Below are 14,765 nucleotides of genomic sequence, written 5' to 3'. Positions count from 1 at the left end.
GAGTTCAAACAGCAATTAAGCTCACAGCAGGAATGTCAGAAACTAACACCATCTTCCTCATCTCCAGTCAGCGCCAGCAAAATAATGGCACTCCTAAACTTGCTGCTTCACAAACATTACCCAGTACAAGTGACAGTATCATTGCATGCAGGTGTTCCAGCTTTTTTTATATTTAAGACGCTCTGTGAAAAAATTCAACCTCAAACAGTCTGGAGTTAAATTCCACAAAACTTTAATTGAAATTCAAAAATACTGCATTTATCCTTAATGAGCAATAACTCAATAAATTGCATAAGTTAAAACTAAGTTAATAATTTCTATTTGCATAATTTATTGTTTTTCTCTACCAAAACTGGAGGCTGGAGTTTTAGACCAGCTCTTATTTTGAAGGACATTTTTGTTTTCAGAGACTTTGTAATTAATTTTATTTGTTATTTTGTTTTATTTATTTGTTTTGGATAACAAATTTATTTGAAAAAGTTATGTTTTGGAATCACTTTCAAGTAATATTTTATAGTTGAGTAATAAGGCAAAAATAAAAAGTCCTAACCTAAGCCTACTTAGCTAACTAATTAGCGAGTTAGCCACGTTGCTCTATTCAAAAGTCACAGAAGTTTCCTATGGACCCTCTGCATGTTATTGTTTACATCTAGAAATTTCTTGCATGCGCAAAACCCTGGAGGACAAAAATATGATTCTATTACATGATGATCACAGCCGCGGCAAAACAACAAAATGGAAGAGAAGGGTATAAAAATAAAATCTTTCTTCTTTGTGTGTTCAAACATCTGCAACTCAGTTCCAGTAACATGAAGAGACATTCCTCCTCCTTGAAGACGGGTTTTGGCCAGGGGATTGTGATAGAGTGTTATCTTTCAAAGGAGACCAGAATTAAACTTATTTTACTCCACATGGTTCATGAAGACCTGCCTACTTACTCTGGCTATGTTTGCACATTTTAGTGTAATTTCACCCATAATTGCAAGGAATTCTTTAAAGTCTTCTAAAAAGAAGTTCAGTTTAAGGCTTACTCACCTAGGTTTACCTCCTGAATGAGTGGCTAGGTACATATGGTGGCTTTTATCACTGCCGCATGCCTCTTGTATCCACAGAAAATGACCTTAGTGTTTAGACCTCTTTTAAAGCACTTGATATGAAGAGTCAGAGAATTGGAACCAGATCGGCTGCATGGTACTCCAAAGTGCTTTTCAGACTGATGATACAACAAGAACAACACAAAGACAGAACATTTGATTAGAACATTTCATATCAACTCTGACAGCATCTACAGGATCTGTAAAAACTACTTTGAAACCTGAAAATAGCTACTTTTTTCAGCCTCCATGCATAAACCCAGGATATTTTTCAGGTTTGATTATGGGTTTCTTTTTTGTCCTTTTCTTTTTTTTCTGGGAACATGGTCAAAGGTTGAGGTGTCAAAGATACAATGTGCAGATAGCGTCTGTGTTGCCATGGCGTGCCACTAAACAGACAACAATTCACATGCACGCCCGCACCATCTGTTGCACATTTACCCCGTGGTCATGGCCGCGTGGAGCCCCACAGCTTCTGCACTCTGCTGCGTTTCCGATCACTCCATCCTTCTCCATCCTCTCTCTCTTCTGCTTCAGACCTCAATGCTAATCGGTTCTGAACAATGACGAAGATGATAAGCCGTGCCTTTGTCCTCTGCTCGTCTCTTCTTACTGATTTATCCAAGTTTTGAACATCAGAGGAGCCTATCTACTGAACATAAAGAATGTTTTTGAAGATACTTATTGAAGCAATTTAATCAGCAGTATGCTGTGCATAAATATTACCTTGTGCTCCTTTAACTGGAGGCTTTTTCCATGCTTTGTACTCTTAATGCGGCTGCAGAGGGTATTTCAAAGTTCCCAGCTGAAGAGCAGGTGAATCAATAACTCTCAACAGAAGCTGTAGTTTAAACAAAGACAATCACACCACAAATGTTACAAACAACATAAATTAGTCATTCTTGTTGTTGTTGTCGTTATTTATTGCCTGGTGCCGGTTAAAATGTAAACACAGTGAAAACAAAATTGCAATAACATTTAAAGTAAACCATATGAGTGACTCATCACCATTTATGCTTGATTTAACTAAAAATTATAAGTCACGCAGTTTACAGTACAATAAACATCAGCATTACCCTTTATTGTGAAATAAGTAACAGCTACCATTGTGCTAATTAGCAGCTAATGGACAAAATAACACAGCATTTTCATTACCTAAAAGCTAATTTGCCAAAAGTCTTCATGTATAACAAAAACATAACTCACCGTAGTTTCAACTCAACACTCTACGTTACGCAATACTCAAAAACGCAAGTAGGAAAAAGTTTTAAGGTTAATTTAGCTAATTCGCTGCAGCTGGCGTCGGCATAAGCCACTTCCGGTCCGCCGCCAAGTCACTTCCGGTCCGCCATTAAGTGTGAAATAAACTGCAGAACCCCCTTGTGGAGGAAATTCAACAATTAAATAGTTTTTATTTTCTTTATTCTGTGAAATTTAACTGAATATATCTGTCAGGGCAAGAAATTTTGATAAAAATATTTATTTGCTATTTCAAATCAGGTTTATTTTATTGGTTGACCAGATTTCAGCAACAAGGTATTTCAAAGCGACTAACACACACACACACACACAGTAGTTAATAATTTTGCCGCTATAAAGGACCTCAGCGTTTTAACAATAAATAAAGTTAAAATGAATGCGACTTTTGTCATTTAATTCCATGAAATTGGGCCTTTGTACACAGGAATATTTGCCACAGCAAATTCAAGGATTCTTCAAAATGTCTAGAAGAAGCAAAGAGCCACTCCAGCCATGTTTTTGATTAGTAAATAACATTTTAAAGTATAAAACTCAAAAAAGTTGATTTTACGTCACATCAACTTTAAAAAGCTTGACCTACTGTTTCCAACCTGCACACCATCTCTTGATCTAATCAAAGATAATCACAATACCACAGCCCTGGAAACAAACTCTGCCTGACCTGCTGTGTGAATTCCTCCACTGTGGCTGGTTTCATTTATCTCTCCAATGTGGGGGGAAATGGTTCTGATCATAGCAAGGTCTGTTTCCTCTTTTTAGCATATATGTCAGTCACAGTAAAAAGGCTCAACACATAAAGCAAGAAAAGACCTCTGAGTTTGGAACATATTTTTGCTTAATCTTTCAGATGGAGATACATACAGGTTAACCTTTACCACCAACATCTGCACTTCATGACTTTATATCATGTTTTCACACCTTTGTAACCCTCGAAAGGGTCAAACCAATGTAAGACTTAATTCACAATATTTAAAGTTTTTCTAAACATTTCCCAAATGAACGAAAAACAAGTCTTCACCTGCCGATTATTTTTGTTTTTAGGAAAAACCCTAAACGACTACTTTCCAGTTGCGGAATATTTTATACCATCGAACCAGTCCCTTAAGTTTTAATTATTATGTCAAGGCTTAGAACCGGAATCCATTAACATACCTTTTAAACTAAAATTTTACAAGGGAAATTATTAAGGTCATTTTAATTTATCATATGATTAACTTATTTATCACTTATTACAGCAGGCCTGTTTGTCGCCATCCTTAGCAACATTTCAGCGAACAATATCAGTACCAACCAAAATTGGGATTAGCAGGTCAAACTTTTGAAAGAGAAATTTACTTTTTTGAGTTTTATACATTAAGATATTATTCCCTCATCAAAAACACACTTGGAGTGTCTCTTTGATTCTTTCAAACATGTCTGAAGAATCCTTCAAGGGGATACTCCTGTGCTTAAAGTGATGCCCAATTTCAAGGCATCAAATTATAAAGTCTAATTTCTTTTAAGCTTATTTTAAATATACAGCATTTAACATAAACTTGATTGTGCTATAAAGTGGTGCAATAAATCTAATAATAAACAATAACTCCCTTAAAAATTTGTTAGAATCAGGTTTTGTACATTAGCAGCTAATTAGCACAATGCTAGCTGTTGTTAATTACACAGGAGTTAAATGTCACAATAAAATGTGACGTTTATTGTATTCTAAACTATGTGATTTACAGTTTGTTAGGTTTCAGAAGATATTGGAGGAAAATCTATACTTTCTTGCTTTTGGCTGCTTCTTGTCTCAGGTTTTGTTTGTGTGGCTCATGGACAGGATTTCACATTGCAGTCATACACTGTAAAAACAAACATCTTATCAAGTATTTTTGATCTTCTTTCTAGTGAAAAACGTTTTTTGTGAAAAAAGGAAGTTGCGCTGGTCTTTTTCTGAGGTTTGTTCACCCTAATACTATAGTCCGTTTCCTGCTTTTGGAGCGGTCTCGTCCTTTGGGCATTCACATTCAACTAAGCTCAGTGAGAACTGAGACCAACGTTTGAAGGTGGACCAGAGTTCATATTGGATTCACACCTTCCCAAATGAATCAAACTTTCTACACAAATGGGCTGGAGTTCAATTAAAGCAAACTAAACAGGACTGGCGTGAACGCAACATAAGACTTGAGACTTTTTATCTACAGTAAAAACAGAACATTGCTCCTTTCTGTTGTGGTGAAGAATGACAGGAACAGAAATGCTAAAGTCTTTATGTTTTGGGATATCTCCATTCTGGTTCCATGAAATGTGAATCATAACTAGATCTCAGATGTAAGCAGCAGAAAAGAGCCATCTGTGGACTAAAGAAGGTCTTTCAAGTTCTCATAATCTCAAATTTACCGACCACCTGACACCTCTGGGGAATGTAGGACATTTGTTCACCCTAATACTTGGGACTAAAGTGATTAAATAACTCTACAATAGAGAAAATGTTTAAAATTCAGTTCCCAGCAGCCAAGTCAGCCGCTAACTGTGTATTTGTGGAGCTAAGCATGTGCTAACAATGTGTTTAGTGGCAGTCTGTCAACAGATGGTTAGGTCTTTGTCTGTAGTCCAAATAAGGATTTATCAGTCAATAAAGATGTTGCAGCACTTGGCATTTTAATAAACTGCTTCAGTTAGTGGCCCTTTGTATTCTCTACAAGAAAATGATCAACTGCTGCAGAATTATGACAAACCAAGTTTATCCGTTTGAACATTGAAAATATCAGTTGTGACAATAGGTTGAAAAATATTTGCATAATCTGTTTTTATCTTACATAACATCCCAACATCATAGGAAGACTGGTTGTAAATAATGCACCGGTACTTAACTTTTTAAAAACAGAAATCTGGCTTTTAAAGGATCTCTGCTAAACAAACCATTATATCATTTTATAAAAAATGTTTTCCTTTATTTTCAAGCATGTGTGCAGAACCTTTTATGGGCCCTCACCTAATTGCTTCTTGGACTCTAATACACTGAGCTCTGCATACTTTAGTGACTTATTTATGTAGTTTTTGAAATCTCTCCTCAATAAAAACATATTTTTCCCATTATGAAATGACAATTTAGTCTTTTTTAATGTTCGACCATGCCAACCAACAGCAAACACATGGTTGTGAAACCTGGTGAGGGTGCGTTTGTTTTGAATCAATCATTTTTATGACAGGGAAGAAATTATGGATTTGTACGACCAGCCTCTGACATTTTACACTTTTAAGAGGTCATACAATGCAAACTCTGAGTCTTATGAAAAAGTAAAAAAAATCTCACTTTTCTTTCACCTTATATGGTTTGTCTGGTAAAAACTGAAGACAGAGTCTGCCAAACTGTTTCAGGTTTGGCTCAGAGGAGCCTGAAAAATGATTTAGCAAACAAAGATGACATGATAGCCGTAGGCTGGTAGGCCTTAGCTGAACACACAAGTCGGTTACTGTGAGTAAATATTTAATATATTATAAACATAGAAAAACATTTTTAATAAAGGTGATGGTGATAAATATATGTATAAGGTAGAGAAATATTGGTAAATCTGACAGAAAGAAAAGTGTTAGCAGCCAAAACAGGTAAAAAAAAAAGAAAAAACAGATTAAAAAAAAAAAAGAAGCTTTATTTCTTCTAACCAAGGTGAACATTGTTTCATAAAGCAACATCTGGTTGCTGTTTTAGATTAAGCTGTTAATATAAGACCAAAAACAAAGGGTGATGTTTTTGACACATTTTGATGCACAACAGGAAGTAGTTAGCTCTTTGATAGCGTCGGCTGCATTCCCTGAAGGTAATACATTCAAAAATACATTGAAGAAGTCCCAACTACTTTTAAATTTATCATGTGGTATCATTTCTGGTACCCAGACGTAAAAAGAAACAAATGGAAAAAAATTACAAACAGATTGTAAAACTGTAAGAATACTTTGCCGTGCTAACCGTTAGCCTCTAACCGTTAGCCGCTAACAGTTAGCTGCTAACGGCGCTAAGGCTGATCATTCCAAACTGAACAGGTTTTTATTCAAACAGTAGTTGGGATTTGTTTTCACCAAATACTTTTAAATGGTTTGTTTTGTGCCACTTTTGATGTGTATTCATTTCTGAGTTGTTTTTCTGGCAAATTATCAATTCAAGGTTTTTCCTAAATTTCACAGATTAATCTCTGTTTCAAAGTATTATGTTAGAAAATTACATTTCAAGCTGAGAAATTTCCATAATATCAAATTCTCAGGCTTTTTTCTAGCAGACTTTTTACCTTTTTTAGCTCAGAAATTTCAAAAATTAACCTCTAAAAGTTTTTTACTAGTAAATTTACACTCTTTTGGACACTTTTTCTGAGTTAAATATCAAAATTTTAGATTTTTTTCTAGCAAATTTTCAACTTTTCAAGTTCAGAAATTTCAATGTCTTTTCTAGAAAATTAAAAATTTCAGCAAATTTTCAGCTTTCCAAACTCAGAAATTTCCAATTTTTTTTCTAAAAAAAACTTTCATGATTTAAATTTATGGTCTTAATTTGTCATCTTTGGGGAGGTGAATGTCTGGGTTTCCTGTTGAACTTTGACCCTAACGGCCTCATTAGATAAAGATAAAAGATGGATGGATTATTCCAGATTTTTCTAATCTCTAAGCCACCAGTCTGTTGTCTCTCACTTGATATGAGTGACAACATGAAGTTGTTTCTCCTTCACTGTTAACTTCAGCATCGTTTGGAGACGTTAGTAGGACACGAAGAGGAAAATATCTCGTCTGAACTGTTAAAAACAGGGACAGTGTGATCCAGTGTAGGAACAATCTCGTCTGTTGTGTGTTTGCTTGCTGTTTTTTTTAATCGTTCTCTTTAATTGCAGTTTCCTGAAGTTAACCTCGGTTTATTAGTCCTGTCAGTGCATTCTTTACTAACCTGCTCTTTGTCGGACAAATCTTACAAATTGTTATGTTGGCGTATTTTTTGTCTCACGTTTAAATTGGTGACTCTTCTCCTCAGAAGGTCCGCTGAGGAGGCTGCTGTTACCTTGCTTTTGGATTAACGTTGTTCTAATTCACTAGAACAACAGCTACACCAGCACATTTGCCTTTTTTGGCCTCCAATTTCACCACAAACCACAGTTTACTATTAAATTCTTAATAAAGGTTGAGGTCAAAAACATCCAAGATTACAACCAGATTCACACCAAAGCAATTCGTGCAAAGGTAAATGGGTGCAGAGGTAAACTCAAAGTTTTATCTCATGAATCATCTCTGAACAATAGTAATCATTTATATATTTTACTGTCTTCAATTGACATTTAGCTGTAGTAACATATAAATACTTTAAAAATTACGTTTCCTGGGAAAATTTGGCAAACCTGTTTTCTCTGATTCACTGAAATATTTTTCCAATTACTTCAACATTTTTACCTACCTAAAAAAATTAAGACCTATAAAACATTAAATGTGGTGTAGTAAAACTTCTTCCTTGACATAAAAAACTAATAATCAAACATGATAAAAAAAACAAAAAAAAAAAACATGAAACCAAACACACAACAGCAGTGAGTCAAGCCCAAAGCCACAACCATTATCACGTGATGCAGTTGTTTTTGTCACTCTTCAGACTCGCGTTTAAACATCATATTTTATTAAGTTAATTTATAACTAACAACAAATTCATTTTAGAGAACAAACAATTGATTTATGTTAATTAAATTAAATCAACATAAATCAAACTTTTGTATAGCTGAATATATCTTCAGTTTAAGCCCAAATAATGGCACTTGAAATATCAGGACACAAAAAAAATCTTTATTTTAGATACATTTATTTGTATTTAACAGAAAAATAAAACATTTTCCGTTGAGTTTTTGCAGTTTTTGAGTCATGATCTACCGTATACAGAAATATCAACAAGTATGCATATACATTTATACTTTTAGCTAGTTAAAAGTACAATTAAAGACAAAAATGTACTCTAGTTAAAGTTACTGGAGTAAAAGTAAGTATTTCTTTTGAATGATACTTAAAATATTGAAGGTAAAAGTACTTGCTGAATCTATTCCCTAATGCAAAGGTCTATATCACTAATTGACACATATTTTATTCAATATATAATTAGTGTTGTGTCGTTTTAGTGAAGTATCCTGTAGATAACGTGTTTTTATTGTGTTTGTTACACAGTTTACACTTTTACATGAGAATTTGAGGGATGACCTGCAGATATATATTTTATGGTAATTAATTGTGTTTTATTACCTGCAATAAAAAAATTCTGCCCTTTTTCATATAAAATAGGTGCAGTAGTTTTATTTTGTTTGCTAATCTCCTGTCCAGCAACAAAGGGATAGTTTTTATTGACTGATATGAAACAGGTATATAATAATAAGTTTTTCTTAATGAAGTAAAGTTGCTTGTTTTGTGTTTTGTTTTTTAAGCCAATTTATACACTATAAAAACAAAATCCAATAATTTGTTATAGATTCTAATACAAATATGTTATTACACCTTTAATAAGACAAATCTAACTTAGAAGTAACTTTTTAGCAAGATATATTACCTTTACTAAGTCAATACCAATTAAAGTATTGACTTAGAACTAGTACTTTTTCAAAATATAAAGGAATTGTTGACTCATATCTTGCTGTAACGTTGCTTATGAGTTAGTTTTGTCTCATTTCAAGTGTGACATGACATTTCATTAGAAATAGACTGAAATGCTAGGTAAGATTCTGTTTTTGCAGTGAAGTAAAGCCAGTTCAACTAGTTTTCGATGTATTTTCACGGCTAATTTATCTGATGTACTTTACGTTTTAAAGTACCATGAGGTTCGTAAGTCAGGAAGGTAGATTTTGTTTCTGTGCTTACCTGACTCTAACAAGCACAAGTCTCTTTAGAAAAAACCCAGCAGGCTTCAATTAAATCGTAAACTCTCCTCTCTGCTGCTCTCCAGCTGATTTTCTCTCAGGGTGGTCAAATTAACTTTACTCTATCCTCACATTTAATAGCATTGCCGCAGAAAGCAAACCTGCAGAGTGTGAGCATGAAAAACAAACGTGGGATTGAACAACAATAGGTAGAGCCAGGAGGAGGGGGCTGCAAATATGGAACCACTTAAGATCCGAGCGCGCTCGCCCTGCAAAGGGTTAAAGATGGCGATGGGATAAGTGGAGCTCGTTTATCCCAAATTTGACAGTGGTAGTTAAATGTTGAGTTTTCCCTCCAAACTGGCAGTCTGGACGAGGCTTTTGCTCCCCTCAGCCTCTCTGGTGCTGTGCTCGTTTACGACCTCCTGTCTTCTCTAAATCAAATCCGAGAAACGGAGGACGGTTCTGCAAGATTATCTCCTCAGCTTCACCATCCATCCCACCATTCCTTCAGCTTTCTCCCAGCCGTTCACCTCTCCTCTCCTCTGCCCCCACCAACGCTCCGCTTCATCTTTCACTGTGGAGCTAAATTTCCCAACCTGCCGTCCCTGGAAACCCCACAGATGTCCGGAGCCTGGCGCTGAAGCGGGCGCTCGCCAGTAGCCCAGATGCATCTGCGACTCTTTGCCTTTGGGATGACCTTGCTTTGTGAGGTGATCAGGATGGGGTCGGGCGTCACGCAGAAGCGAAGCGGTGAGTAAACGTCCAAGATGACCAGAAAACTCCACCTGGCTTCCTAATTCATGAGTTGTTATGAAGGATGAAGTAGAATATGTAATATATGGCAAATGGACATGAAGGAAAACAGGGAACTTTACTTCATAAGGTAGCTGAAGTATTTTTGTCTAGTTTGTAGTTTAAATTGTCTTCTGTCACAATAACAAATGTTTCTGGACGATAAATTGTCCCGAAAGTCATTGTGATAATCGATAATAATGTTGTTTTCAAGTATTGCAAGAAGACATGATCAAAATCAATAAACTTTAAGCTCGAATTAACATTTAACACTGGAACTGGAAGACATTTTAAATATCCAAAATAAGCAGAAACAAATCAAATACATTATGAAATGTTTAAAAACAAAATTGTCCTTTAAAAAGGTTTTAGTTGAGGCCTATTTTAGTAAAAGAGACAAAAGAAAAACAATGAATTATGCAAATGGAAAATATTAACTGATTCTAATTTATCATGTGATTAATTGATTAATTACAACAGGCTGAGTTCAAATATCTCAGTCCACTTTAAACAAGATTAAACTGACTTACAAGCAACTTTTCAGCCAGAAAGAGGAGCTTATTCTAGTTTACTTGTAAAATGTTATAATTGAAACAAACCTGTGGTACTAGAACTTTTTATCAATATTAAGGGACTATTAACTTATAACAAGCTCCTATTTCCTGCTGAACTTGTGAAATAGTTTTGTCTTATTTGAATCGTAATAAGATATTTGCATTCGAAGGTAGACCAAAAAAAGTTGATTTGTGTTTATTCTTTACATTTACAAAACCCAAGGTCTCTTCACATCTATTTATAGCTAACTTGGAATAAAAATCTGAATTTATGCTATTTTTCCTTAAAAATGTTCAACCTGAGCTGTTGTTGAATGTGCAGCTGGCCTCTCCAACTCGTTTGTGAAGGTTTAGATTTGACTCCAATGATTCTGCTTTTTGAAATCGCTGCAGCCAGACAGGTATGTGGCGACGTTGCTGCTCACCAGTGACCTGCATTTCCTCAAGAATTTGGTAATAATGGAGGAGAATCCTGTCCCAATCACACAATCGGTCTACCTTAAAACGCCTCCGTAAAAACACAATTACCTCCATGATGTCATGCTAACTATTGTAAAATTTGACGATCTTTAAAAGTAAAAGCTGAAGGCACGTGAAGGAGTCTAAAGGCAAGCTGCATCCATCTATTCACCGCAAAAACTCAAAACCTTTAACTTGTGCTGCTGTGCAAATATCTTATTAAATGTAAAAAATAAAATAATACAAGCAACTTTCTAGCAACATATAGGAGTTTGTTTTAGTCGCTAATTTAAAATATTAATAGAAAAGAACAAGTTCCACTGGATTAGTTCACTTATAAGAAACATTTTTCCTTCTTACAAGTGAAATAATCTGCCAGTGGAACAAGTTCTTTTTAAAATCAATATTAAGAAATTATAGACTCTAAATAAGCTCCTGTATCTTCCTGTATCTTGTAAATTATATGTGTTCTATTTTAAGTGTGATAATACATTTGAACTTGAATCTAAACCAAAGATAATTGGCAGGTGTTGCAGCGTTGGTTTACGTTTCCCCTCTCCGTTATCTGTGCCTGATATTTTCTACTTTTTATCGTCTGCTCGAGTTGCCCATCTGGACCTGGCTCCTCTTTTTTTGCCTCTTAAAACAGAAACGGAGCAACAGAAGCAGCAGGAGTTTTTGTGTTTCAGTGTGAAAGCTGCGGTGCAGAGGTCAGAGGGCGCCGAGCCCATTATTCTGTCCATCAGGGCTGGCTTTCTGTTGCTATGGTTACTCTAGGTAATTGCGAGCATCTGTGGTTGTTTTTTAAAGGAGAAACACCGAGAAAAATAACTGAGACGAGACAAGTGTTTCCAGTGGGCTGCTTTAACTTCCACTCTGCAAGACATTAAAAAAACATTTACTTTTTTTTCCTAGTAGTTTCTGTGAGATGTTACTGTTTCCCAACATCAATGAACTGGTTAACTGGACAAACATTACTGCTGTTTCTGCCAGCCAAAATTTATACATTTTTGTGTATATACACACACATACACAAATTTTGTGTGTGTAAATATATACATACATAAATAAATACATACATATATGTAGGCTGTGAGAAACAGCAACAATGTCTGTCCACTATTTTTTTTCTAATTTTTTGCTCATTACAAGAAAAAATATTTTTCATATATGTATATTTATGAAATCATGTCCAGAGATGGGTAGTAAAAAGTTACATTTACTTGAGTAACATTTTGGTAACATTTTATCTTTACAAGTGTTTTTAAAATATTAAATATCTTAGGTTTAAAGTAGTAAATGTATGCTGTTAATTTGGGAAAAGTCAAATCTTTCTTTGAAAATGTTTGACTTTTTGACATTTTCTTCTTGTAAATATGTGAAATTATTCTCCATATTTTTTTGGGCAAAAATTTAGTCCCTGGTGGCTAATTTTTATTTTCTGGCCCTAAATATTCAATTGTTAAACTTCATATTCATTTTGAAAATAAAGGGTGTCTTTTAATTACAATTTTTTTAGCTGTTGATTAGATCAAAAAAAATATATAATAAAACGAATGAACTTTAAAACAAAGTTGATGAAAAAGTTTGATTTATTTGGAAGGAAATCAGAAAGACGGTATCATAAATACTATTTTTTTCAAATATAATAAAATGATCAGAGATGTGTGTTCACTTCCAAAAGTTAATTTACATAAAAAACTGATTATTTTTCAAGGAAAAAAGATCAATACAATTATTGACCAATATGATGATGGAATACGCTGTTTGCAATGAATTTGATATTTTGAGCTCGAACAGTTTTAATATTTACGTACGGAACTTAATGCGCAATGCAACGTTCTGCAGGGAAACATTATAAAGTGACACCAAAACCCGCTCATTCATAAATTTGATATTTGGGGACATTAAAGTCCTTTGTGCTGCAACAGTGGAGAAAGAAGGCGAACCGAACCAGAATGTCACTGCATAACTCACCTGAAACAACGTCAAGTTGAACGTAAGGATGACAGGAACTGAAGACAATCAGCGGTCGGTCATTAGCCTACCGGGCTAGCGTAGTGCCTGGTCAACCGGAACTCCGTGTTGTGCATGCTGCATTCAGGTACAACTCGGACACTTTGCTGTCAAAATACCAAAACACTCTTTCGTAATTATTCTTCTAAATTTCAAAACGTTAACACTCAACGTTGATTTTTGTACACTGTTTGCTTTATTCTACTTTCACTGAAAAAAATTAAACCAAATCAACAATTAGAACATGATAAAATCACTTCATCAGCACATTTTTTGTCTAAGTTTCCAGTACAATTATCTTAATTAACTTGAATCAAGAGAAAACTAACCAGAAGCTTTTCAGGTTTTTAAGTCATGGTTAATATTGATGAAAAAGTACTTCGTTATTTAAGTTTCAGCGAGACATTAATTCCCATGTTTAAAGTAAAAAAAAAAAGAAACAAAAACGTGGCATTTGAAACAAGTACTACTTTTTGACTAGTTTATGAAATTATTGACTTTATATCTTGATGGAAAAATTTGTTGTTTTATTTCAAGCGTACTCAGATATTGATACTAAATGAAAGAAAAAACACATGTAAATATTAAAATATTAACTCTAACCTGGTTAAATACCTTTAAATTAATGAAAACAGTCTAAGCTGTTCTCCTGAGGTAATCAAACTCATTTTGAAAAAGCCTTTAATGCCACCCACAGGAATTTCTAATTTCTTTCCACTCTGACATTACGCTTGCTCCTGAAAGCAGCAAACTGCTAAAACTCACATTTATTGATAATTATTGTTAAATCGGCTGCATTTAATCAGCAGCTGCTGGCTCCTTTTTTCCCTTGTTAATCCCATCAGTTTTTCCATGTGAGCACGAGTCTTTACTGGCCTTTCAACTAAATTAATTCCTAAAACACAATTTAAAAATCTGCACCTGAACGGGTAAAAAATAGTTTTCAGTAAGGAAGCATTCCTAACCCGACTGGCATTAATTGCCTGCAGTTGCAGAAAGGCTATTAAGACACACACAGTGAGTATTTATTTTAACACGGCAAGGCAGCTGGCACCTTTTTCTTGTTAATACACGCATCCTGATGCATTGTGGGAATTCTACTCTAACAACTGCTGATTGATGTCACAGACAGTCTGACCTGAAAATAAATTAACACTTTTAGCAGCGTGACAGAGGAGGGTGAACCCATCAAAACTCTCATTAAGTAAACTGTTTGCAATCTGTGAAATATTTGGTTGTGGTGCTCCAGTGAATTCAGTTTCAGGTTAAAATTCCTTCCTGTTTTTCCCGAAACACTGACTGAGCTTGTTACACATGGAGCTTGTTAAAATAAAACACACGTACTCAAGAAAAAACAAAATCCCAGGGTAATCCCATGCAAGTTCAGAGGTCACGATTTTATGCTACCTAAACCTGCAGCTCCTCTGAAAGTCTGTTAAGTCTGCAGATCCGCAGCACATGTGTGCGGAGCGGCATTTTAGATGGCTGGGTTGAGACCTCAGCGGTTGTTCTGGGGGAAATCCGCCCGAACTCTGAACTTCTTCAACAGATTCGTCATCTTTTTGAGCCCAGATTATTTAAACACGATGACTAACCCAGAGTATCCTAAAGTAATTACAGATCTGCATGAAACTTTGAGTCGTTTCCAAATAGTTTGGAGCATTTGCTGTTTCTCAGTCATTTGCCATCCTTCTTAGTCAAAACTGAAAAGAAAAAAAAAACGAACCTAAATTTTTATCTTC

At 34.9% G+C, this 14,765-nt stretch overlaps 1 protein-coding gene across 1 annotated transcript in view; it reads left to right on the top strand.

Annotated features, from left to right (window-relative positions):
• Window positions 1-9,716: 9,716 nt before the first annotated feature.
• Window positions 9,717-14,765, top strand: part of LOC129372629 (R-spondin-2-like) — a 31,010-nt gene continuing 25,961 nt past the window's right edge. Inside the window, exon 1 of the mRNA XM_055050041.1 lies at window positions 9,717-9,952. Coding sequence (XP_054906016.1) covers window positions 9,868-9,952 — 85 coding nt within the window. The 5' untranslated portion in view covers window positions 9,717-9,867. The remainder of the gene's footprint in view (window positions 9,953-14,765) is intronic.

Source organism: Poeciliopsis prolifica, unplaced genomic scaffold (genome assembly GCF_027474105.1).
Source record: "Poeciliopsis prolifica strain line A6 unplaced genomic scaffold, Auburn_PproV2 SCAFFOLD030, whole genome shotgun sequence".
Classification (NCBI taxonomy): domain Eukaryota; kingdom Metazoa; phylum Chordata; class Actinopteri; order Cyprinodontiformes; family Poeciliidae; genus Poeciliopsis; species Poeciliopsis prolifica.
This window is presented reverse-complemented; position numbering and strand designations above follow the sequence as displayed.